This window comes from Diplotaxodon limnothrissa, linkage group LG3 (assembly GCF_057381915.1).
Source record: "Diplotaxodon limnothrissa isolate DT_005_m linkage group LG3, D_limnothrissa_male_GT1.1, whole genome shotgun sequence".
NCBI lineage: Eukaryota > Metazoa > Chordata > Actinopteri > Cichliformes > Cichlidae > Diplotaxodon > Diplotaxodon limnothrissa.
The window spans coordinates 53945138-53971541 of NC_140598.1; the positions used below are offsets into that span (position 1 = coordinate 53945138).

General features: G+C 41.4%; 2 protein-coding genes across 5 annotated transcripts; one reads left to right on the plus strand and one right to left on the minus strand.

Annotated features, from left to right (window-relative positions):
- Positions 1 to 378: 378 nt before the first annotated feature.
- On the minus strand, positions 379 to 8894 carry tp53 (tumor protein p53). Of its 3 annotated transcripts, none has more exons than XM_085349585.1 (11): positions 8805 to 8894; positions 7846 to 7973; positions 7661 to 7745; positions 7355 to 7543; positions 4031 to 4205; positions 3576 to 3697; positions 2958 to 3067; positions 2639 to 2763; positions 2468 to 2559; positions 2316 to 2386; positions 379 to 1492 (listed from the first exon to the last, which is right to left on the minus strand). In XM_085349585.1, exons 2-11 carry the CDS (start codon positions 7932 to 7934, stop codon positions 1396 to 1398), a joined length of 1155 nt encoding a protein of 384 aa, XP_085205711.1. In that variant the 5' UTR covers positions 7935 to 7973; positions 8805 to 8894; the 3' UTR covers positions 379 to 1395. The 3 variants fall into 3 exon arrangements, with proteins under 3 accessions (XP_085205711.1, XP_085205710.1, XP_085205712.1); XM_085349584.1 differs by having other exon boundaries at positions 381 to 1492; positions 7661 to 7769; XM_085349586.1 differs by lacking the exon at positions 379 to 1492 and having other exon boundaries at positions 1703 to 2386; positions 7661 to 7769.
- Positions 8895 to 14539: 5645 nt separating this feature from the next.
- LOC146636584 (solute carrier family 2, facilitated glucose transporter member 4-like) lies at positions 14540 to 26384 on the plus strand. 2 transcript variants are annotated; one of them, XM_085349582.1, is made up of 11 exons: positions 14540 to 14776; positions 16593 to 16688; positions 19391 to 19551; positions 21056 to 21180; positions 21284 to 21399; positions 21663 to 21825; positions 22745 to 22932; positions 23046 to 23150; positions 23639 to 23740; positions 23871 to 24074; positions 24370 to 26384. In XM_085349582.1, the coding sequence occupies exons 1-11, from the start codon at positions 14744 to 14746 to the stop codon at positions 24604 to 24606; spliced, it is 1530 nt and encodes a 509-aa protein (XP_085205708.1). In that variant the 5' UTR covers positions 14540 to 14743; the 3' UTR covers positions 24607 to 26384. The 2 variants fall into 2 exon arrangements, with proteins under 2 accessions (XP_085205708.1, XP_085205709.1); XM_085349583.1 differs by lacking the exon at positions 14540 to 14776 and having other exon boundaries at positions 16627 to 16688; positions 19356 to 19551.
- Positions 26385 to 26404: the final 20 nt, after the last annotated feature.

The following is a 26404-nucleotide window of genomic DNA, read 5'->3' on the forward strand; positions in this document are numbered from 1 at the left end:
AGAAGGAAAAAAAAAAAAAAAAAAAACATAAAAAACAAAGTGACTAAAAACTCCAGCTAATCAAAAACAACAGCCTAAAAGGTGAATATTTGATGGCTCACCACTCACCCAGTCTACAGACGCATCTCTTGTGACCTCTCGGTTTGTGATGCGGGCAAATAAAACAGGTTATAAACCCCACATTTGACTGGTGTCACAAGGCTCCATTCAACTGTAGGAGCCTTTAGATAGCAACAGTTTTGCATTTATAATTCAGACTTGCAAAGCACAGAAAAATATTTGTTTATGCTGTCCAACAGAACACAAAACCACAGTGATCCTTATCGCATTTATTTTACGTTAAAGCTTAAAGTTACAAGTAATTAGTACAATACAAAAGTGAAAAATAACAGAAAAATATAGAGAAACCCTCTTATACAAAACTATTTTCCCCAAATAATCAAAAACAATAAGAGGAATGCCTTTTAACACATTGTTGGCAGTGTAAAAACTGTTTGGTCAGCGGGGACATCAACATGACGTTTACATGCAAACGTGAGAACTCACATTCACTTCCTTTTATGAAAAAGGTCCAAAAGGGGAAGAAAAGAAAAAAAATTTGTTCTCATTACATCTATTTACTGTGTGACTACTCAAGTAACACTAACTTATAACATCAGACACTTGTCTTTTTTTTTCCTGTAATAAAATCTATACTAAAAGACTGTTAGTTCAGGGGATGATCCAGCCAGCCCCTCATCTACCAAATCTAACTGATAACTAAAAGTAAATGTTCCCAACAACAGGCGAAACAAAAAGAGTGACGGTGAAAACTGATACATCTGCATTTATTTAAAAAAATAAAATAAAAAAATAAAAAAAGCCCCACTAAAGAATGATCAGTTAATACCATGGGTTAGTTCTGTTTTACACAAACACGATTACATATTGCATATGAATCAAGGTTGCGCAGAGGTGGTTGCATTTCCCAGACAATCATGCAAAAAATATATATATATATATATTTTTTTTTAAAATGACATTGTGCGACAGGACTGTGGCACAGTAATACAGCAACAGAGGCAAATTCCATTCAAGTTTTCCAAGCCTAGCTTTGAACTTTATTTAAATAAACGGCAGTGACTCGTTATGACAAGGATCATTCTTAATCTCATGCTGAACGGCTCTAACCCAATTACCAACATAGGGTTGTTTTTTTCAAAAACTTTTTTTTTTTAAAAAAGAAAAGAAAAACATAACTGAACACAAGAGTATGTCAGTCTACAGTGACTGATCAGGCAGTACAGTTTCAGGAACCGTTTAACTGAGGCAGGATGGCAACCTGAAACCTGAAAGAAACCTGAAGGCTGAGACAAAAACGTGACGTTTGCTTTCGAAATTGAAGTGATGGGCATCTTAGTCGCTGTCACTCCTCTCTCCTCTCTGCAGCAGCCTCTTTCCACTGGAGGGCACAGGAACCTCATGCTTCACTGAGACCTTTGACTTGCTTTTGCTGCAGAGAGAAAGCAGGGTTATAAAATGATGCAACATATTTAGGACCAATGTACATCCCAGTGCACTCATCCAAGCTGCTAAACCGAAAGCATAACTTCCACTTTGAATACCCAAAAGGTTACAGGTAGCACAAACACAAAACCATGGCATGGCCAATTAAATAGCCCATGTTAATTTACTCTATGCTACCTTTGGGTATTCAACACTGGATGCTTCATTTTTGTTTTCATCTCAAAGCACTGAGCTGCATCTGTATAACCCTGAAGTTGCTGCCTGTAAGGAGTTTGTTTTAAATTAGAGCCCTCATGCAGCCATTTCTGATCTCTACATTAACCGTGGACACGGGTTGTCACCCTATACTTACACACCTGATATAATACTGGGATTCACCCTACGTTGTAGCAATGCCACGTTTACAGTAGTTTAAAAGTGCTCACATCAAACAATGTGAAACCAGAGGGTCAACTTTGTTTTCATACAACATGAAAAACAGACACCCGGACCATCAAGACGACACGGCTAATTTATTACAAAAGCTATGTTTCGCTATAGTGTGATCATCATAAACAATACGTAATGTGGAGCTATGCTGGTATGTGCTTCAGTTTACAGGCTGTGCAGCATGGTTAACAACCACACACAGCGACCTCTAGTGTCAGGATTAGGAGACTCCAGGTTTTGATGAAAACAGGATAAATTCTACTACAGTAAAGGCCAAAGGCACACCTGACAACTGGAACCAGCTGAGACCGACTCCCTGTTGTTGTCAGTCTACAGTAGCTGCTGTCATATCCAATAAAAGTTTCCAGGGTGCCTCCTACCTGTCCTTGTCAAGCAGCTCCAAACCGTCATTGATCTTCTTCAACATCTCATAACGCTCACGCCCACGAACCTGCGGCAGAAATTAGAGGAAAGTCATGAAATTGAAAGGCTGAGAGAGAATTTCAGTGTACTTGTATGCATATTTACTTACAGGGAGGAGAAAAACCTCCTTGTCGTCCTCCTCAGCACTGGAGGTACATTTGGATTTCTTTGTGGATGTGGTGTCAGGAGGTGGTGCGCTCTCTGGTTAGGAGATATAAATAAATAAATCAGTGAGGTCAGGAAGAAAACTAAACAAAAACTGAAACCAGCATAAACGTACTTCGTTTTTTCGTCTCTTTGGTGCCGCTCTCCTTCTTCTGTTTATTGTCCTCCTCAGTTTTACGGTCCCTGCCTGGACAAGCGCAGACGCGCACCTCGAAGCACCTCCGGCCCAAAACCAGCCCCCTAGAGAAGCACATGCAGTGCAGTAAGGGTCAAACGGCTTTTCTGTGCTGCACAAACAAACTGCAAGATGAGACTTTTCTTGAGCAGTTCTAAAGATAAAATAGGCCAAAAACCAAGATGACCTGTTAAACAACATCACCATAGAAATGGTTTGTGCTGCGCTTCTGGCCACACGAGAGAGAAAACTGACTTACTCTGGAGTCTCCAGGGTCAGGATGGTGAGGATAGGTCTGCGGTTCATCCCGCCCATGCAGGAGCTGTTGCACATGAAGCTCAGCAGGATAGTGGTCATCTCTGAGCCCAACTGAAACAGGAAAAGCATAAATATTAAAATGTACTGCTGGCTCACGCAACTACAGTTAAAAGGTAATATGATACACATCCAAGAAAAAAAAAAAAAAAAAACATCTTTTCTGCGCCGTTCTTTCCAAAGTAAAAAAAGAAAGACTACATTTTTTATATTATAAAAGTACAACTTATTATATATCAAGTTATCGCAAGATCATAAAAATGAAGTCTCTTTTTTGGATGATTGATTATTATATGTTATCTGTATGAAACTCCACTGAAGAAATGCACACCTGTATAAAAGTGAACGCATTCAACCTATGTGTAAATCGTACCCCTTCCCTGAACTGTGTGGGGGTGTGTTCATGTGGAGAAGAAAAATGTCTGGAGCTCTTGCAGCACTTCATCCATCCACTGACAAATTTAATGAGACCGATGGAGGAAACATGAATGGGTACAAATCAAAGTTGTGTAGAAAAAGCGGAGATGTGCACTTCAGAGTGAACACAGTTGGGCAGTCATACCTGTGGAGGCTCATATGGTACAGTCACACTCTGTCTCTTTGTGTGTAGATCTTCAAAATACTGAGCCCTCTGATTGCCCTCCACTCTGATCAGATGGCTGCGATGCTCCACAGCTGAATAGACTACAGATTAAAACAAATTGAAATAGTCAGGGATGCACCAACAGTTAGGCAAGACTACATTTACTGTGTAGTCTGTGTTAGTTTTGCATTAGTTAATTATTTAAATATTGTGTGATGACAATTGCAAAGGCTCGTTTGTAATAAATGAAGGGGTTTTTTTTGGACTCCTAAATAATTTGAAAGTTGCCACATTGTTGTCTTGGCATCATCCTTAATGTTCAGATTCAATGCATCCCTTCAATCCACCTCCAACTCTTCTGCTCACAGTCATATTATTTCAACCAATTTGCTTTTTTTCCTCCCCCCCAAAAAATGCTGTAAAGTGTCCCTTACGGTCCTCGTTCTGGTGATGGGGACATCTGCGAACAACATCAGCCACGTGCTCCGTCTTCTTGTACACGGCAGTAGCCCTGAGTACAGCACCCTGAGGAGGCTCCTTGCTCACCAGCACCTCAATGGGACTGGTCTTTGCCAGCTGACAGTACAGTTTGTTGAGCACCTCTGAGTACTTCAGAAAAAAATAAAAATAAAAAGTTTTGTTAATAACATTTTTTGATTCAAATGCTCACCAAAGACCCCAAAAAATTGTTTAAATCTTTAATCTCAAACAGAGCCAAATTGTTCAACTAGTCCAGGGGTCGGCAACCTGCGGCTCTTTAGTCCTTATGGTGCGGCTCCGCGTGGTTTGGGAAAATAAATTAGAAGTATTTAGCTGAAGTGTATTTTATTTATGTTAGTTCTTTTTTGTAGTTCTAAATTGGAAGATTGTGATATTGAAATAAAAAAAATAAAATTATATTCTATTATTTTTTCATTGCTCAAAATAAGAGTCGCACTCGCAGAGGCCGGTGTACCCGCCGAAACGCCGTGCATTTATCGAGACTTTCAACCCCAGGTAGGCCAGTTATGAATCTTCGGATCCACATTGTCAGCAGCTATTCTAAAACAAACACCGCTCACGCCTCACAGATGACAGCTTACAGTCCTGCGTAAAGATGAAAGTGACTTCGCACAGCCCCGATTTGCAGACGCTGTGCGCAGAGGTTCAGGAGCAGAAGTCCCATTGTAAACGTATCACAGCAGACCCGACGATGTTTGCATGAAAACGCTTTTCAGCATCTCTTTATCGACCACTTTTCACACACAGTTGCTGACGTATACAGGCGGCTGTAGCTTTTCAGCTCACAGCCCGACACACACCAACACAACAGCATAGATAGCACAGATGTAAAAGCGGCGAGGCGTGATTGCGGGTGCCGCTCAGGTGCATCCGCCTCCCTGCAGCGGCACTGCAGACCACGCCCCGCCACACACATTAACCAGGTAAAATACATATTTAGGCAGAATTTTGCAAATATCTATTTTTCATTTTTTAGCAGCATAGTGCTTCCCCCCCCCCCAATTATTTTTTTTAAAAGTCAGGTCAAGGCTCCAAAAGCGATATAAGGGTGGCGGCTCACAACAGTTTTTCTTTGCTACATGGATCATTTTAGTTCAGCTTTCCTTTTGTTATATTTCTTTAAAAGTTCAAAATGTGTTAATTACATAAATAAAATGTAACTTTGGTCGTGTCCAAATTCATGGGCTGCATCCTCCTGAGGCCGCATTTGTAGACCGATTACGTCACAGCGACGCGCCGAAGGCTGTCCAGATTCGTAGACTCCTCCGACAAATGAGTCCTCCTTTTCCCCGAATTTGAAGGATGGATCGGGTGTGTCCTTCGTGGCCTACCATATCCCAGAATTCATAGCGCGGCCCAGCCAAACTCCAGTTTCCAATAATGGCAGCCGCTACTAAGTTTTAAAATTACTCATACTAATCTTTCTGGGTCACAAAATAAACTTTTAACATATTTTCAGGCGAGAAAGTAGCTGTGTAAACATCAAATATCTGCTCGGTTTATCAAGATATCGCATATTTGCAAAAGTGCTTCGACGTTTTCGGAGACGTCTGCTACCCACCAGCTCGATAGCTAGCCGGGAGCTCGAGGGCCACTGAAGCCACCGAGAACGGCACAACTCCCGGCACATCATTTTCAGATCGCCGCGGACTTTCGCTACTCGGGTTAAACGTAATACATAAGTCACTTAGACAACCTAAAAATGTGTTTTGTTTGTTTGTGAGTAAATCGGTTTGGCTGAGATTAAAGTTATTAGATTAGATAAAATAAAACTTTATTAATCCCCCGGGTGGGTTCCTCCTTGGTTTTCACACAGCTGACTAAACGTCAAAACAGAAAACTGATTAAACAGAAGTATGAGACGGTCGAGAATTTATGCCAGCATCCTGTTATATTTTAGATAGCAAGGAGCAGACGGCTGAGTTTATTAAACTCCACCGAGACAGCGGTGACGCTAATCAGGAGGCTAGACCGTCCAATTTCCCCAACTGTTTACTTCCGGCCTACCCGACCTTCTGAGGACCCGGCCCACGTAGACCACGAAGGCTGGGTCCTCAGGAGGATCCAGCCCATGAATTTGGACATGACCTTTCTCTGTAGCACTTCATGGATTTCATAAGCAACACACCTTAGTTGTTCACACAAAGCATAAAGGTAAAAAACATTATATACAGTTTTATCTTCATTTTAGATGTCAAAAAGTATTTGCGGCTCGCAGTGTTTTCTTTTGCGTGGAAACAGACTCCAAATGGCTCTTTCGGTGTTAAAGGTTGCTGACCCCTGAACTAGTCTTTCGACTCTAAAACAAAATAATCCAAAATTAAATACATTAACTTTTCTAAGCAGCAAAGCAAAATGAACCAGAATAAAATTTTAACCCTTTCTGTTCTGAGGGTGCAGGAACATGTCCCGTCATGTCAGAGCAGTGCTTTGCAAGCAGAAGGCCCTTCTCCTGCAGACCAGAGCAAGTGGTGGGGGTGGCAGGGGATTACACTGCAGAGCACCCTAACTTTAACTGAGCTAGCCAACCACATTGCACTACATGGTGAGTCACTGAAAACTTCAACACTATTGGCTCTTCAAATGCAGCAACTGACTGTGGAAGTTAAATTTCAGCGAATCGTCACAATGAAAAAGATTCCACATGAATGGCACAATGACCGATACCAAAGCATGGATTTTTAATAAAAAAAGGTAAGATGTTTTTTTCTTCATCTTAAAATCAAGGGATAACTTAAAAGCAGTGACTTTACCAATTTAAGACCTTTTCATTAACAAGCCTCCACATTTTAAACTCTATATGAGAGTTTAACTTGTTTTATTAAATTAAAACAGTTATAAAACAAATAAAATATGCCCTTCTGCATTCAAAAAAAAAAAAAAAAAAAAAACCCACACAAAACTAAGTTCAGCAACTGCTGCCTAAACTAAAAGCAGATCTCAAAGTCTTCTTTATCTGTGAGGAAAGCCTCAGAAAGCAGCTTTCTGCTCCATGTCATGTTTGGTTGCAGAATAATCGATTGAGAGCACCTTCAAACTTTACATATATAATGCGTCTTGGTTTAATTACTTGGATTCAGTTAAAATGCCCATCATATTAAAATTCCTGGTGAAATTTCTGGTCGTTTGTTTTATACCAATTAAAACAGATGTAAGACAAATAACATTTATCATCCTGTTTAAGAAAAAAAAAAAAACAAAAAAAAAACACAAGTACAGTTATAAGATTTTCCGAGGTCAGATGAACCATAACTTACAGTTGAGGTCACCGATTTTGCCGTTCCAGACTTTTGGAATCTGAGCTGAAACCCACATTCACCAGGGTAATCTGTTGTGACTGGAACAGTGGAGGCTGGAGGTGTAACACCATCTTTTTGCAAAGCATCATTTGGCAGCTCAAAGAGCTTTTCATCGAAGTGTTCAGCTAATTGCTGATCATTGATCAGCTGAAAACAGACAAAGGGAAGTCAGTTTGCTTCCAAGAATAAACATGCATGTTGAAGTCACAGGAATCTCGACAAATCTTTAAAGATGCTATTCTGCATAAGGTCGGGTAATCACACCTGAAACATATCCATGGTGCCATCTGGCCTCCAGGTTTCATCGTGACCTGTTGTACTGCTGTTCACAGCTGAAATAGTGTCCAAACTGACAGACAGAGATTCAGCCACACTGTAGGAGTAATAATTGCATTAAAAAAAATAATAATAATAAAATTAATGGAATCTGGAATGAAGACTTTACTCACGGTAGCTGGTCCCACAGCTCTTTAAATGAATCCTGGCTGAAGGGTAGATTCTGGCTCAGCTGTAAATCCTCAAAGCCCTGCTCTGCCATAGTTTCTCCCCCTCCTTTCCCAGTCGTGAAGCAGGCAGGCTGTGGATATCAACAGGAAATGAGCACGGGAGATTAAGTTAATGGAGGTATGCAACAACTCACATCTCCTACAAAGTCTTAATTTAATAGTTTTCCCACAATTTTAATGAAAACAAACTAAATATAGCATTCGTTCGACTTTTTTAGAAAAAAAACCCACAACACTTTCGCTTTATTATTGTTATTATGCATTTATTTATTTGTTGTGGTCGAAAAAAAGAAAAACAAAAGCCGTAGAAAGAGCAGAGAAAAGCAGTCGTAAACAAAGATCGCCGTAAAAACAGTTTCTGCGCACAGGAAATGAGTTCAAAACAAGCAGACCTTTGACTCGAAGAGCTGCTGACTAGCCAAGTCAACTACGGTTAGCTTAAAAATAAATAGATTTTATAAAAGCAAGAATAATAAGAGAATTGTTCCTTAATAGCGCTTTTAAAGATCATTTAAAGACTAGGCCAACTTCTGCCTTTGCGGCCCAAACAGCCACTATGATTAGCTACCTTCCAGTAGTAGGCCGACTTTTTAATTGAATGAAGCTAGCTCGTCGTTTCACGTATGGCCACCGTGTCGACGTCTCAACAGTAATAACACCGCGTACACACTAATTTCGAGTCAAAACGTACCCCGAAGTAAATAAACACTGTGCATCCACAGCCCGACTCACATTTATAGGTTGAGGTTGCCGAACTGCGTTAGCATGACTAGCTAGTTACGCTAGCGTGACGTTCGGTTAAACGTTAGCTAGCGAAACTGTCGTAAAAACTTCCCCGTCGTATAAATGTCACTCTCGGGGATTTGCTTTAGTGTATGAGGCATGTACGACCACTCGGGTACCTTAAGCGTCCCACTGGTGAGTCACAGGTGACTGCAGAGAGTCAAAACCGCCGACAAGTCAAAATATTTTTCTGCGAACCAAACACGTTGTTGAGGGGATTCCCACAGAAAGAGGAGGAGGGGCTCTTCTTAAGAGTTAGCTTGTCCAATCGCAGAGCTGCTTTTCTGACAAAACGCAAACGAAGCGATGACGATGTGTTCAAAACTATCGTGAACACGGCACCGTTCGTAGGAAAAGCGATAAACTTGGTCAAAACCTTGACCTTATAATGGAAAAGTGTCAACGCTTTCATTGATGTGATTTGGTTTTCAAGAGAGATCTCAATAAATGTATCTTTAATATATATTTATTTGAATAAATCCCACCAAACACATATTGTACACTAAAATTGCGATTGCAGTGTTTAAATACTTTCCAAAGTTATCCAAATGTAAAGGCTGAGGCTACGCTATGGGCCAATACATTTTCAATTGTCTTGGTTTTAAGGATCATTCCCTTCTCAGTCAGATTTCTCATGTTTTAAGGTTTTCTGATGAGTATTTGAATGTGACATCATGACATCATAATAACAAGGAGAGAGAAACGAGTGGATGTCAAAGTACAGTTTAATGCTATCCGTATGTTCAACTTACAAATAAGAAATACTTTCTTTCTAGTCTAACAAATAAGGAGAGCGTGTTTAGAAGATGGAAGGAACACTCTGAGGAACTGATTAATTAAGAAAGCGAGAGGGAGAGAAAGAGCAGGACAGAAAGAAAGCTACTGAATGAGGAGGTGCAGAGGATTGGTAAGGAGGCAGTGGGGACAGAGGATGAAGAGTGGAAAGGTGGTTGGTCTAGATGACATACACTGTATTGCCCAAAGTATTTACTAACAAGTGGTAAATACACAGCAGGGTATTTACATAGAGCAGGGTCAGCAGATACCGAGGCATTAAGTGGGGTCGCCAACTTCCTGTAAAGTCAATCACTACAGAGCTCCAAACTTCATGTGGCCTTCAGATCAGCTCAAAAGATCTTCATGGAATGGGTTTCCACAGCCAAGCAGCTGCATCCCAGCATTACATTACCAAGAGCAAAGTGTTGGATGTAGTGGTGTAAAGTGTGCCACCACTGGACCCTACAGCAGTGGAGATCTGTTCTCTACAGTGACGAATCAAGCTTCTCCATCGTGTAATTTGATGGACAAGTCTGGGTCTGGCGGTTGCCAGGAGAACTGTACTGAGGCACCTCATACAAATACCTAGGTATTGTGATTGATGACATTTTTTCCTTTAAGCCACACATCAACCATGTATTAAAGAAACTAAGGCTGAAGTTAGGGTTCTTTTTCAGAAACGGATCATGTCTCTTTTTCACCATAAGTTGCTGCCACCTCTCTACCCCTCCTCCTATTGCGGTGACGTAATTTACATGAATGCCTCTGCTCACTCTCTTCATCTGTTGGATTCTGTCTATCATGGAGCATTAAGATTTACAACAGGCTGTAAACCTTTAACACACCACTGTACTCTATATTTTCTGGTTGACTTGGCCTTACACAGGATGGTTCATTGGTATCACTTTATCTATAAATCTATTACTGGTTTACTGCCTTATTATTTAACAGAGTACATGTTACGCAAACAGTTTAGTCAATCACTAAACACTGTGCTTTTCAAAAGACGTACAAATGTTTTGGTGAAATCATCACTGTCTCATTGAGTTTCAATGGGACTACCTGTTGCACAAACATGGCATTACATACAGTGTGTTTGCATGTTTCTCATATCCCAGTACATTATTTGTGCTTAAAACACACTGACTACCTGTGTAATTAAAGGTTAAATTTAAAAGAAAACTTATATGACTGTACTGTGCCAAATGTAAAGTTAGTGGAGGAGGGATTATGGTGTGGGGTTGTTTTTCAGGAGTCTTTGGGAACAGTTTGGGGATTGCCCTTTCTTATTCCAACATCACTGCACACCAGTGCATCAAAGAAAGGTCCATAAAGACATGAATGAGATCTTTTGAGGTAACTTGACTGGCCATCACAGAGTTCTGACCTCAGCCTAATTGAACACCTTTGGGGTGAATTGGAGCGGAAACTGTGGGCCAGTGTGTGACCTCACAAATGTACCTCAGGCAGAATGGTCAGAAATTCTCATAAAACAGCCGTAAACCTTGTGGAAAGCCTTTCCAGAAGAACTGAAGCTGTTATAGCTGCAAAAGCTGCAAAAGCTGGGCTGGTCAATTGACTTTTTTACCAGCTTGAAAAACACAGTCTTTTCAAGCAGAGATGTAGTAACTACAGAGGGATAAAGCTGATGAAGGTTAAGAAGTGAGGTGACGATAAGCAGCATGGTTTTATGCTAAGAAGGCTATGATGTTTGCTTTGGTAGTGTTAGTGGTGTTACAGTCACTCCCTCTAGCAGCTCTCCTAATGTTTGAGGGCTTTTTCTCATCCTTTCTGCCTTATTGCCATAGCTGAGATGTGTTGCAGCTCGTTAGCCACTGCATATAGACTGCCATCTCAAACTGCCTTTTTTTTGTTCCCTGGGATCTGATCTGCAGTGATCTTGTCTGTAAGTGTGTAACCCTGTGTGGCTTGGTGTGACTTATTTGTGGGTAAATCTGTACATTTACAAAGGCAAGTTTATTGGTTCACAGTGGAAGCTCACCTCTGGCCTCACTTCCACGGCTTGAGCCTTTCTCTTGAGTCCACCAATCCGAGTGTTGGTACAAGCTTAAAGATAGTCTTACCTTCACAGGGTTGACTGTGAAGGTAGATTCCCCTCCCTGAGCCTGATTCTTCCAGAGGTTTCTTTCTGTTAAAGGGGAGTTATTACGTCCCACTGTTGCCAAGTGTTTGCTCAAAGCATGTCGTTTGACTGTTGGGGATTTCTCCATATGATTGTAGGGTCTCTAGCTGACAATATAAAGCACCTGAGATGACTGTTGTTGTAATTTGGCACTAAATATATGAACTTGATTTGGGATACTTAGGGTTTTTTTTAACTGACTGGCTCTATATACTGCAAAGTGGTTAACGCATGCTTCAATTATAACCTAAAATGTTAGGGAACTAAATAATTACATATTGGAGAAGTGTGTTTTAAGCATGCGAACACACTGTATGAGATTCCAAATTCATCAGTAACTGCACAGTACTGGATCAAAACAGCTGGCAGTTGTAGTGTTAATAAAGCTACTGTATGCTCCTGCGTGCGTCTGATCGTTACATTCATTGAGGTTTAAACTAGAAACACTATGAAATAATCTCCCTCATAATCTCTCCTAACAGACCCGACGATGTTGCCTCTCATCACCCATCATGGACGCACCTTTGCCAGCGAGACGAACAGCTGCACCGACGGGCCCCTGGGGCTGCTCTCAACCTCTATAGCTGTGCCGGAGGATTTGTGTTACGCCGCGGGACTCTTGCATGATCTGTCAGAGAACGCGCTGAATGTTGGTCGCCGTCAATCTCTCCGAGCGCTCAGTGATTGCTGGTGCCGCTTTGGGGATAGGTGGCCGTTTGACCTTTGAATGAATGCGCTGATGGGGGCCACTGAGTCCACTCTGGATCAGTTCCAGAGAGCATATAGATACAACAGTGAGGTCTAATGCAACAGCGCAATGCAGATAGGGAGAAGACTTGTGGAGGATTCATTCACAATGCTGCAGCATATTAACTGTTCTGACTGCGGGCTCTTTCATTAAAGAAAGGTATACACATGGATGAGAGTTACTGTTTCGTTTATAAAACCTCACACTTTTTTTTGCTAATATTTTAATTATAATAATATTATAATAATATTTTTTAATTTTGCTTAGTTGGATGTAATAAATCTTTATCCTTAATCCTTTATGTAATACAACATCGGGGTTGTTAAAGTGTACTTAAATCTATTTTTGCTGATTTGGATCACATTCTTTCTACCCCAGGACGGTGACACGTAAAAAGAGACTACTCAACCAAAACTACATGCGTGGTATGTGAACGATAAACTCTATCGCTGACGTTTGTTTCCAGTCTTTTTAAAATCATGACTTCCAGATTTTTTTATCCCAAGAAATAAAACGAATGTTGTAAAACGAATGCAAATGTTGTTGCCTGTCACACACCTGTCATTCAATCAGCAGCTCTATTTGCAGTAGCATGATTTTGAACCAGGTGACCTCACCAACCACTCTCTCTCTCTCTTTCTCTCTCTCACACACACACACACACCCATACATGCCTGTGCATGCATAAATAGGTCACGACAAGGAGGAACAGTATTTACACACTGGGTTAGTTGGCTGTGTCACGTGGTGTTTGAGTGCGTGTTTGTGGTTGTGCGACTTTTTTTCGGTTGGATAACAGTAAAACACACACGCAGGTGACACTGTGACATTAAAAACGTTAACTCCTCGGCGCTTCGCTGAGTCTGTGAGGTGTGTTTGTACCGATTTGCCAGTCTTCAGCCTTCCTCGCTCACTCCAAATGAATTCATGTGATACTTTTTGGCTCTGTAATATCATCATCTTAATCCCCCCCGGTTGCGTACATAAACCCCTTAACTGTGCTGGAAGAGGCTCTACGCCACTATTCCGATGGTGTAAAGTTTCTCTGCATTTAGTCAGAGTCGCACATGACTGTGCTTGGGGCCCTGGCTTTGGATGAGGGGTGTCGGGTTCTCCCACTGTTTGAGGGCAGCAAAAGGCAAAGGAGAGGGCAGCATGCTCTGACCAGAGAGTGGTGTGAGGTGGGGGTGTGTCTGCGAGGGGTGGTCATGACTCATTTCATTGGGAGATCTAGAGTAGGTTTTTTTTTTCCCACTGAGCTTGCTTGCAGGATCTCCATTCCTCCCGCCCAATGCAAAACCCTCCCACAACACACTCCCTAATCTACGCCTCTGGTCCCTCCCCAAACTTTCCCCCTGACCACACCTACTGTACACTCCTAACTCAGGTGGCAGGGCCCAATTTTAGGGCCCACCTGTTGCCTGCTGGAAGAGGATTTAGCTTTGTTGTGTGCAACAGAGAAGGGAGGAAGGGGGGTTAAATGAGGCTGATGACCTCTTTGGCATGTGATCTGAAATAGAAAGGGATTTGTATCTGTTGGGAAGGCAGACAATGGCGACCACAGCGGCAAAGACGAGCCCCCTTTTCACTTCCCATTAGGGAAGTTGAGTCATAATGGCGGACTCCGACTTTTAGGTCACCTGACATTTAACATCTCCACAACTGTGTGTCCTCCATTTGCAGGTCCAGAAATGAGGTGATTAACCTTGAGCTGTCAGTGATAAGGGAGAAGCATCTTTGCACATGCTTTGCAGATTGAGTTTATCGTTCTTTGTGGGGGGTGGGGATCTATGGCCATTACGTAACAAAGCTCATGAAAACGGTCCAAAATGAGACCAAATTTGGGCCTCTGCGTCGCTCTGGCTTACGGCTCCAGAGAATGATAAATTATTGTTGATTTAAACAGGAATCTGAAAATGTAATCACACCTTTTGTTATTTAATTCTTCATCTCTTAGCACCATAATAAAAACCAGACACCTCTTCTAAATAACCCCACCCCCACCCTCCTTCCACCACCACCTCTGCGGCCCAAGATAGATTAGGTCAGGAGAGCTTCCCGCTTGCGTCTTGACCTCTGTTGCAGGGCCTCTCTGCGTCTGCCTCCCCCCCACCCACCCCCCACCCCGCCCCTCTCCTGAGAGGCGTGCACGTGGGTATGCCGGTGTCAACTCTTTAACAGCTGGACAGACAACACAAACTTCAAAGGAGAGAGGACAACCTGCGGGGCACAACGCACCAGAGCTCTTTGTTCTTCTCTTTTGGATTTAGTAGCTCGGTTCGATTTCAGTGCTAAAGTGCTCCAGTTTTAAGACGCCCGGGTTTGTCTCCGTTTGGCACCAGACGCATCTATCACCAGACTCCTACTGGGAGCCAGGAGTTGCCAAAATCATGCCGGCCGGGTTTCAGCAGCTTGGAGCGGAGGTAATTTCTTCTGGAGTTTGTTATAAACAGTTTGTTAATCTAGCTGTGCCTGTTTAGAAAGTTTCTGCAGGGATAGCCGTTATTTGTGAACTTTGCAATGTGTACTTTCAGCTATGGAAAGATTTTACGCACAGCACTTTTTCCTGACCTGAAACCTTTAAATATCTCCTGATTGTAGTGCGCTTCTTTAAAATAATCCCATGAGCCGTTATACACTTTTAACAGAATTTTAAAGGCAAAATCCGAATGTTGAGAAAGTCATGAATCTAGAAGAAGCTTTGAGTAACTCTGTTTCAAAGAGAGGGGGAAGCCTTTCTGTCCTTAGTGGTGACCTTGAGCGGCCAAAACTGAGTTTACAAGTCAGGCCTCGTAACTGCAAGCTTATGACAGGCCACCGCCTTCATAAACAAACTCTGTGTTTACTGCCCAGCTCAAACTCCATTGGAGAAATCGTTTCTAAGTGCTGGTTTTAAGCCTGACTTTCCCCTGATGTAGATTTCCATCATCTTATTAATAGGAAGAATAGGCTGCTATCCACGCTGGAATTAAGGCAACAATTCCCAAAGTTTCCCCTTTGGGAATAAACTGGAAACAGACTAAACTATGCTGGGATGTGGTGTGTGTGTGCGTACGTACGTGTGTGTGTGTGTTTGTGTTTAATGCAAAAATATTTCCCCTAAGCATAAAATCTGAAAAGGGGAAGAAGCAGTCATGTGCTTGTCTCTATTGAAATCACTTAAAGACGGAGATAACCTGCACAACCTGAGATAGTTTTGTGTTTAATCTGGGCTTGTGTTGTATCTCACAGTAAATACAAGCAGGTGCAGATTCATGCATAATGCCTGGAAATTTACTGCAAAGTGTGCATGCAGTGAAGTGCGGGATGTGTAATGAAACATTAGTGGCCACTTCTGGCACTTTACCTTTTCCACAAGGACGCACACGCTCACCACTACACACCTCTTTGTTGTGATTTGTGAATGTTAAGCAGCACTTATCAAAAGCTCAACTCAGCAAGGTCAAGAGTTACAGATTTACACGGACAACATATTTGCAGAAGGTGGCTGAGCAGAACTGCGGGGTCAAATTAGGTCCAGCAAATTTTACCAGCATCACCAGCATCATGTTGCTGTTGTATCAGTCCATAAGCCCACGTCACCAAAATGGGAAAAAAAACTTTTCAGGAAGCTCGTTGTTTCGACAGTACCCGTCTGTGTTTGTGTGTTCATCCAACAGTTCATCACAGACTTAAATCTTACAGGCGGCGTAACTCCAAAAGCACAAAAGACCTATAAATAAATGAAATTTAAAATTTTATAACCATGCTGGAGTGGAAGAAGTTCATTTTCCCCAAGGTCATCCTGTCTGTCACCCTGCAGACAGGTGGCAGAGGGCTGATGGGAAACTGGAGGGAAGCTAAAGTTCAGGCGTCGACATGAAAGTAGTCAGAGAAGTCATGAACAGCACTGCAGAGATTGTCTCTAGTCAGGATCACGGTTATATATATAGTTGATGTTAGCTGAGCAGCAGTGTTGTGTGTGTGTGTGTGTGTGTGTGTGTGTGTGTGTGTGTGTGTGTGTGTGTGTGTGTGTGTGTGTGTGTGTGTGAGAGAGAGAGAGAGAGAGAGAGAGAGAGTGAGTGAGAGTTAAAAAGATAATCGTGGTTGTCCAACAGTTATCTTATTGTTACAGTTATGAAAACACCTTTCAGGATTATTCACTGTTCTGAAAAACAAATTATTTGTAATTCACTTCTTTGTGTGTGTGTGTGTGTGTGTGTGTCTATGTGTGTGTGTGTGTGCGTGTTTCTGCTGCAGACAGTGACTGGAACCCTCGCTCTGTCAGTCTTCACGGCTGTCCTTGGATCTTTGGAGTTTGGATATAACATCGGTGTCATCAATGCGCCACAGAAGGTAAAAAAAAAGAAAGAAAGACGAATGGACATAATATAAAATGAAAGAATAAAACATGTAACACTGGTGTCATGCACGAGTCTAACACTGTCATTTAACCAGACGTCAACAAAGTCGCTTCGCCTGATTTCACAAGGTGGTGTGCTTTGACACCACAACACGCTGCCTGGTGATGTTTAGACAATAAACCAAAAAGAATAAAACTATGTCATGTGAAGCCTTCCGAAGCAAAGTCAGGTGACACAGACACAGCAGGGCGAGGCTCCTTTCCATCTTTACGTGTCATCACAAAAATGACAACACATCCCTGCTCCAGGTGTCATGGAAACAAGGAAATGTTTCTGTTTGCATGATGAGAAAAAGGCGTGAGAAATATGATTCATTTCCCACATCTGAAAGCAAATTTTGTGCGTTTATCCGCATTTATCTCTTTAAACAGAGCGGCCCTTCATTTGTGTGCCACGGTACTTGGACGCTGTGTAGAAAAGCCTTTTGCATTTATGGGCATCTCAGCTCTGACATCCATCATTAAAATCCTGGCACGGGTGAGGGCAGCTATCAACTAAACTTGTCTGATACTTGGGAAAATGTGAGCATAATTATCTACAGATCACTTGTTTGATTTAACAAAATACATCTTTCTTACAAATAGTGTGACACAAAGAGCAACACTCCCTTTAAGGTCACTCTATTTTTAAGCCTTTTTAATCCTGCTTTCTTCTGATTGGCTGCCCCACGTAAAGCGATCACTTAAACAGCAGCTGGGTGGGGCTGATTTGTGACCATGTTTGGGTTTTCCACTCTCTATGACATCATGTAGATCCAAGAACAGAGAAAAACCCTCTGAAACCGAGTATTTAGAGCACTCTGAACTCGAAACCTCTGGCTCTCGGTGGTTACTTGTACATACAAAGATCTCATTAACTGAAACCTCCCAATTTTTAATATGAGAATGTGCACAAGTGTGTATATGTGAGATAATATAAGTCTATATTTAAAAAAAAATGAGGAAAGCATTCTGAAAATATGAACTCATGGGAGTAAGCTGTTACTTACACGGTGTGCTTGTCTATTTAAATAGCCCATGGCCTGATTTACATAGTACTCTTGTGGTCCATGCAGCCATTCAAAGCGCTTCACGCTGCAAGCCTTTAGCTAATCCAAGTTCATATTTAAAGTGACATATAGCTTTTTTTTCCTGTCGTAGTTCACTGTATTTAGTATCTCGCCCAAAGCCATGCAGACAAGTGACTTAACCACCAGCCTTCAAGCAGCCCATTTTATATACTCCATGTTTACAAAAGCTGATTTTAAGCTCTACTCGGGCCCTGTCTGCAAGACCTCGCTCCAAACTTACCTTCCCTTTTACCCACACTGAAAAAAAGGGATTGGCCAACTCTTGGATTTACGTAAGCATCTTGCGTGTATTTAACATAAGTGCCTCATGCTTTAAAGTTAAGTGTAACTACATAGTGTAGAAACTACATGATCTACAGAGAGGCTAGATTAAATTGTTCATGTCATGTTCGAGTGAAGTAAGTCAATAACTTTCAGTCTCGTATACTTTGGATCGTGGTTTCAGGAATCCATCTCAGTCAAATCGAGTAGCCTCCACTACTTTTTTTGATATACTGAAAAAAGTAAATTCGGTGTTTTTTACATTAAAAAACTCTAACTTGTAATTTAAACACAATAATTTCATGCTTCTATGAACGTAATTAAATCATGAAGGATCTGTACGAAATTCAACAACTTAATTTGTCCTTGTTAAGATGACATGATACAATCTAGTAAGAGTGGTTAGTTGCTGAACTCGTGAAATTCACAAGATCGCACGAGATGTCAAACTGTAGGAAAATCACTGGCGTTATAAGAGGCAGACAACTACGACACACCACGTGTATGCTATTGCTATTTATTGTGGATTAACCTGTCAAGGACAAAAACGTACAAAAAAATTCTGCATCAAGCCTTGAAATCATAGCTTTCCTACTTTTGTTAAGTCTGGATTGGTGGCATGGTGGTTAGTGCTGTTGCTTCACAGTAAGAAGATCCTGGGTTCAAATCCACAATCTGGCTAGTTTGCAGGTTTCTCCCTGGGTATTCCGGTTTCTTCCCACAGTTAAAAGTTGTGCAGTTGTTAGAGTTAGGTTAATTGATGATTCTAAATTACCTGTCAATGTAAGTGCAAATGGTTGTCTAGGGTGTACCCTGCCTAACAATTCAGGGTTATTTCCCAGCCCCCCTGCAACCAGGATAAAGATAGGATGTTAGTTGTTGTAGATCCATTAAATTTTTATGTTAACCAGACTCTAGACTTTGTTGAACATTATGTAATATGAAGACAACATGTAGTATTTAAATGAGCAAGTAGTATTGGGGTAAATGTTATTTAATAGTGTTGAAATAAAATGACAAAATTGTGAAGGATTAAAATATTCCAAAGGCTCAACTTACTTCATCTAAACATGTTTCAATCGCGTTTTATGAACACAAAATGCACATGTTTATTGAATATGAAAAAGTTGTGTTGATTGAACACAATTGTTTAAGTTTCTGCCAAAGCAAAACATTTGTGTGCAACCAATGTCCACTATTGAATCAAGTAAATCCAACATGGCCTTTTTTTTCAGTGCAGTTTGTGCTGCTCTTCTCTCACTCCTCTAGTCACTTGCTCCAACTTATCTTGGCACTCCTTGCAGATCATTGAGGGGGACTACAATGCAACATGGATGTACCGGTACGGGGAGCCCATCCCCACAGGGACCCTCACCTCGCTCTGGTCGCTGTCCGTTGCCATCTTCTCCATCGGCGGCATGGTCTCCTCCTTCTGTGTGGGTTTTGTTTCTGAATGGCTGGGCAGGTGAGACAACGCAGGTCAAGCTTAGCCTTTTCTAGTGGTCTCGAGGGGATACGTTGCTTTTATCCTGATGGGTTCATGAAGCTAAGCCTATGAAATACTGTTTTATGAGATGGAGCAGATAGAACAGGCTGCAGCTCATTAATCTTACACTCTGCTTTAACTGTAACATTTAGAGGATGGTTTCCGTCTGTGCCCATGGTTGCACAGATTACTCAAAGCAAACCACAAGATTTTCTGGAAATCTGAAACAAACTGCACAAAGTCTGAATACATGAGCAAAGATTTAAGAAGTACACATTTCTTCTTCCTGAATGACACACATACTTCGCAGACTCCTTACATACAAATGAAAGGTCTGATTTTTCATGTGTAAATGGATAGAAGCTGTAGGTTAATAAAGAGTGAAGTGGGTAGGGAGTTTGTCTGAAGTATCTTCAGTTAAAAAAAGAAAGAAAGCAGCACCCAGTCCACTCAAACACACACAAAAAGACACACTTATGTAAGGAAAGTAGGATTTTGCATGCAGCGGGAGTGGATCCATATAAACGTGGTTTTAAGGGTGAATGAAAAACAAGAAAGCAATTTTAAAAAGCACCACAAACAGAGACTTCAAGTTTTAATGCACTACAACGATAACCAAGACTGTTTTAGGAAACAGCCAGGCAGACACGACAAAACACCACACAGTGTTCAACAGCAAATGATAAATCGTCATTATAAACAGAGCAATTAAAACCTTAATCTAAGCAAACGACAACACTAGTCCAAAGCCTTCTCTAGCTAGCCTTCATTGTGATACATAAATATCTCCTTCTCAGTTCTGTATAAGCCCAAAAATAAAACCAGTCATTCAGTGAAAGCTCTGTCCGGGATGTTATGACCCAGTTTCCCGCTGTAACCTGAGTCTGTGCAAACTGGGCTGCAGTCCACAGCTTCCACTGGCTGAAAGGACATTTTAACAGAGTCCTGAATGTGCAGCTTACATAAGCTTACAACCTCATCAGAAGCAACTTTTCAGTGACTTTTAAAATATATATTAAAAAAACATTTTCAACCCAAGGTATTAACAGAATGTTACAAAATATATACGTGAGGTACCTTGTTGCTTGTGTCAAGTAAATTCCTGACAGTGTAAGCTGAGCTGTAGGAACCGTGCTACTTCTAAATTAGGTGGGAAAGACTCTTTTTTGGTTCCGATCACAGTCTAGTAAAGTAAAATAACACCAGACTGCAAAATCTAGTCACAAATGTTACTTTTCTTTAATACTCCTCTGTGCCTTCTACAGGATTTTGTGGATCAAATGTTAAAGTGCTGAATAAACCAGTGTCTCTGTGCGATACTGAATAATTTTGTGTGATACTGCCCTCTAGTGGCTTCTTAGTGTTTTTCACTACTAAACAGTGTGCATATCCAAACTAGATGTGCACAACTCTGCTGGACAAAAAACCTGCTGTTTTATCATTTCAAAATGGTTTCAAAAATGCAGGTCTGTGCTTCTTTCAGGAGGAAAGCCATGCTTATAAACAACTTGTTTGCCTTTATTGGAGGAAGTCTGATGGGAATGTCCAAGCTCTGCCGCTCCTTTGAAATGATGATCCTTGGACGTTTTATCATTGGTGCCTACTGTGGTGAGCTGGCCACTGTCTCTTCCCTCTTTTACTCTCCATTAATGTGTCCATTTAATAAGTGGTTTAACAATCTCTTGCTTCCTTAACTCTTCCTTTGATGCAGGATTGGCATCTGGCTTGACACCAATGTACGTGGGTGAGATAGCACCTACGAGTCTCAGAGGAGCTTTGGGGACGCTGCACCAACTGGCTATTGTCACTGGCATTCTCTTCGCACAGGTATGGCAGGAACGACCGTCTATAAATAGCATCGGCATCTTCTCTCTGTCTCCATGTCCTCGACATTCAGTGGGCCTTTCCAGGCCACGTTTAAAAAGTCTGCTCACAAAAAACACATCTTGAATCCTCAAATCCATTCTCTTTGTCTGTGCACCTCCCCGTCTTTTCCTTTACTTCCACCTATAAAGGATTGTCTTTAGGTGCTTTATCATATTATCTTTTGAAATGTCACACACTCAAACTTGCTTCCTCTCCCTGTGCAGGTCCTCGGCTTGGAGTCGCTACTCGGCAGTGAGCACTTATGGCCTGTTCTGCTGGGATTAACTGTTGTGCCGACTGTACTTCAGATGGCTCTGCTGCCCTTCTGCCCCGAGAGCCCCCGATTCCTCTACATCGTCCGGTGTCAGGAGCACCACGCCAAGAGTGGTAAGTAGGGCTGCGTTATTTTAAGGTCTTGGTTTACTATTATTATTCTTATTATGTAACTAAGTTTTACATTTTAAATTCTACACTATAAACTGGATTTTTAGCATTAGGAGGCAGATAGGGCCTTATAAAATAAGCTGCTGAGTTGCATTTTGGGAAATGTAGGATCTTTTTTTTTTTTTGCAATTTCATTTCAATTCAATTCAATTTAATTTATATATCGCAAAATCACAACAGCAGTCATCTGAAGGCACTTGATGTTGTAAGATAAAGACCCTACAATAATAAAGAGAAAACTGCACTTAGTGACAGTGGGAAGGAAAAACTCCCTTTTAACAGGAAGAAACCTTCAGTTCAACCAAGCTCAGCGAGGGGCAGTCAGCTACTGTGTTTGGGTTTGTCCCACTTTGACCCATATCACTTTATACGTTCTTATATATAACTGATGGATACTAATGTTCGTACCTGAGAAGCGAAACTAACTCGAAGTGTCTGAAATCTGCATTCTTTCTTTTGGCCAGCAGGGGGAGACTCCTCTGGTTGCAAAAAGAAGTCTGATTCTACCAAAGTCTTATCTCTGACCACAGTAAACTGTTTTTTCTGCTGAGTTTATGGCCTCAGTAATTACTTTAAAATATTTTTTAACTAATTCTGTAAATCATAGTCTCACGGTGAGTTAAATAGTAGATAAATCAGGTTATAGTTTAAACCACGGCTATTTGGCCTTGCCTTTACATACTGTGTGGTGTCTCCAGTTCCTCGGTCAGATCAACTCCGCACTCATGATGTCTGGGTTTATCAGACATTTACAGGACTCAATGTACAGAGTATCAGTTGGACTTACGGAATTAGCTGCTAAAATGTCAGATGAGTTTTTGTACATGAAAAAAAAAACTTCCTACATTTCTACTTTCTGCAGGCCTGAGGAGGCTAACAGGCAGACAGGAGGTGGGCGACATGCTGGCAGAGATGAAGGAGGAGAAGCGGAGGATGGACATGGAGAGGAAGGTGTCCATACCTGAACTCTTTCGCTCTTCGCTTTACCGCCAGCCCATCATCATCGCCATCCTCCTGCAGCTCTCCCAGCAACTGTCGGGGGTTAATGCAGTGAGTTCTTCAAATTACACTGACTCACCTAAAGTTCCAGAAACAAGCAGTCCTTTAAAATCAGGAGCCAGTGCTGTTCAACATTGACCTAAATTTGTTTACTCCTCTGGCAGATCTTCTACTATTCCACCAGTATCTTCATGAAAGCAGGAGTCCAGAGTCCAGTTTATGCCACCATAGGAGCCGGGGTGGTGAACTGTGCCTTCACGGTAGTCTCGGTGAGAAATCGCACCGACATGCCTTTATCGCACTTTTGAAATTCAATTTGGGAGCGTTTAAATAACTTTTTGAATTTGGAACAATAAACATTCACGCCCTGTCACAGAGTCACTCTATTACTGTTTAACACTGTTATCAAAGGGTAAACAAGATAAGAGGAGTCAAAATGTTTCAGTGTCATCAAGCGGATAAAGATGTACGACTTTAGCCGTAAGAGTGCCACGGCTTCAGGGTTAGAGACTGACTATTGTAATTTGATACAATAGATTGTTTTATGAGCGCACGCTTGTAAAATCACTGCTAAACTATGGTTAACACTGTTTTAGAAGTCCTGAACTGCAGTTAGGTATATGGTAAATGTGGTTTTAGCATTATAGTGACCTGACGTTATACATATTTGAGAAAGAATCTGACCAAATCAAATGCTTTAGCTCCAAATGTCAGCTGAGGTTAACCCCCCATCCCCCCTTTACCTTCATATTAACAGCTTTTCCTGGTAGAGAGGACGGGTCGACGGACGCTCCACATGCTAGGACTTGGTGGAATGTGCATCTGTGCCGTCATCATGACCGTGGCTCTTGCTTTACTTGTAAGTAAGCCCCGATCCAAAAAAAAGGAAAATAAATAAAATCCAGACTATGGTATTCCAGACTTCGGTATTTTATATATGATTTCTAGTCTCCACAAACATCTGAACCCACTTTTCTTCTGCTCTATAGGACAGTGTTCCATGGATGAGCTACATCAGCATGCTTTCTATCTTTGGTTTTGTGGCCTTCTTTGAGGTTGGCCCAGGTCCCATCCCCTGGTTCTTTGTAGCTGAGCTGTTCTCTCAAGGTCCAAGGCCAGCTGCCATGGCTGTTGCAGGCTTTTCCAACTGGACTGCCAACTTTATTATTGGCATGTGCTTCCAGTATGTCGCTGTGAGTATCCACAATGGATGTTGTGCATGTCCACAAATGCTTTTCCATTTTTCACCCACTTCAGTTTTGTTATTCTTTTTTGGCTCGACAATCTTTTATCCTCTTAGATAAACTGATTAGATTTTGGTCTTTAAAGGTTACCAACCTTACAAAATCAAATTTTTTATTCACATTTGAAAAGTTAAGTCTGGACAGACAGATGAAAACATGAAAACCGCTACTTGACCGGTTAATAGAGGCACGTGGCATCAAGTTCAACTCTTTATAATCCGACCTTCTTCCCGTCCTTCTGCAGGACCTCTGTGGGCCATATGTCTTCCTGATCTTCGCAGCTCTTCTTCTGTTCTTCCTCATCTTCACATTTTTCCGGGTACCAGAGACACGGGGCAAGACCTTTGACCAGATTGCAGCCAATTTTCACCAGCATTCAGCTGGAGGGATGATGGATATGGATATGAGCATAGGCATGGGTATGGACATAGACAAACCCATCACTGAGATGGACTACTTGGGGGAGGATACCATGAACTGAAGATGCCCCATGGAACTGAGAAAAATGGAACTGAGCTCAGCTTGAGAAAAGTTGGGTAAAGGGGCATGACACCAAACTTTTATTTGCTAATATGTATATTGAGATCTTTATTTTTTTTCCACATAGATTGTGGTGAAAAAGCAGTGTTAAAAGTGTGTGACAATTTGGGTGTTATGGAATTGTCCTTTGGTGGTAGCACTGCAGTACAGGGTTAATAGTTATGAATTCTGGCTTCACTTGAAAGGCTACGAACCAGTGGAGTAAAGGTCGACTGCTGTAGTTTCAAGGGAAGAAGATGCTAATAAGAACAGCCTGTCTGGCATTGACTGCCAGTGCAATAAGACTTTATTCCATGGTGATGGCAATCAGTTGCAGTATTGACAGATGGGTGTGGAGAGACTTGGGGATTCCTGCACTTTATAAACAGATATCTACAGTTTTCAAAGTTTTTAGGCATAGAAACAATAGGATCAGCAGCCAGGAGTGTGATGGAGCATGCCTGTTTTTACCAAAGATGGGAACACACATTTAAGAGATTAACATATGAATTGATTTTTTGATCTCCAATGACAGGAATCACGTCGACATACTGTGGGTTTTGAATCTTTTTTGGCGCCAAATGAAGTGTGTCTGTAACACCCGGTATTTATAGCCGTTATTTACTCAAAGCAGATGTAGAAAAGGTAGTATGATGGGTAGGTAGTGTTTTTGTTCTTTAAGAACAGGTAACAGATGCATTTAATCATGTTATACTTTTAGAAACTGATTTTATGTGCTATGTTCATGTATCCAAAGTGTAACCTGGCATCAATGTAAAAATACCAGTCTGAAACTTCTCAAGGGGCATTATCAAGCGGACCAAAATGCCTCTGGAGTTGATTTCACAGACATTGCTCTGAACTCCTCCAGATATTAGCCGATGGAGGGGTCATCCCAGGACACGAGTGTCACATTCATATAGTCTGGACAGTTAATGGTCTGCCCCTGCCAGCTTCTGTCCACATGATTTCATTTGCACAAATTACAGCAAAGGTAATTCTAAGTTCATGTTGACAGGACTGGACTGCAACCAATCTGATTATAGTGTGACGCAGTACGGTGTGACCTGAAAGTGTAAACTGTCGTAACAAACTATCGTTGTTGGATGCATGGTTGTGATTGGCTCAGTATAGGTAGTGCTCTGGGGAAATGAGTTTCAGTAAAGAAACAAAATTTTGCCTCAAATTTGAACATGAGCCTTCATACTCCTCTGGTTGTTAGGTTACCAAAAGCGTTTTCTGCATCAGTACCAAAACGCTGATATTTTGGAGTTTTCACATGTGTTCTCAACTTAAGTGTGAAAGTACTCCTCTAATAGGAAACTCACTGCACCACAGAAATGCTACTTCTGATCAAGCCTTTTGTATTTCATGTGTACAGTGTGTTTGAGGGTCTAGGTTTTAAATTCTTTACGCACTCCAGCTGGTGTTCGGCTTTGTAGGCAGACTCGAGAAATTTCCAAGTACAAGCACCGACTTTCAAGGTTTGTGCCACACAATCGCCAAGTTTTTGTTGTGTTTTCTTTGCATCCGTCACGTGTGCCGTTTGCAGTCTATTCTTTAATGTGTCAGACTTGTCAGAGATCTGTAATCTGTATAGTGTGAATGTTGATGCAGTGGTTATGTAACCAGAGTGAAAGTACTGCAAATATTGTTAATGAAACCACCTGAAGAACCCTCATTTCTACACCTTCAATTTCTTCACTACAAAAGTAATCCAATTTCTTTGGCAAAAAAAAAAAAAAAAAAAAAAAAGGTAC

What these genes read in the sequence shown, in the direction of transcription:
- tp53 (XM_085349584.1), bottom strand. Translation starts at nt 7,934, where the DNA reads ATGGCAGAGCAGGGCTTTGAGGATTTACAGCTGAGCCAGAATCTACCC. An exon ending in GCACCATGGATATGTTTCAG is followed by an intron (nt 7,544 to 7,660) that starts GTGTGATTACCC and finishes GTCTGTTTTCAG; the next exon opens with CTGATCAATGATCAGCAATT. An exon ending in CAAAATCGGTGACCTCAACT is followed by an intron (nt 4,206 to 7,354) that starts GTAAGTTATGGT and finishes TTTTTTCTGAAG; the next exon opens with TACTCAGAGGTGCTCAACAA.
- LOC146636584 (XM_085349582.1), top strand. Translation starts at nt 14,744, where the DNA reads ATGCCGGCCGGGTTTCAGCAGCTTGGAGCGGAG. An exon ending in TTCAGCAGCTTGGAGCGGAG is followed by an intron (nt 14,777 to 16,592) that starts GTAATTTCTTCT and finishes TTTCTGCTGCAG; the next exon opens with ACAGTGACTGGAACCCTCGC. An exon ending in TCATCAATGCGCCACAGAAG is followed by an intron (nt 16,689 to 19,390) that starts GTAAAAAAAAAG and finishes CACTCCTTGCAG; the next exon opens with ATCATTGAGGGGGACTACAA.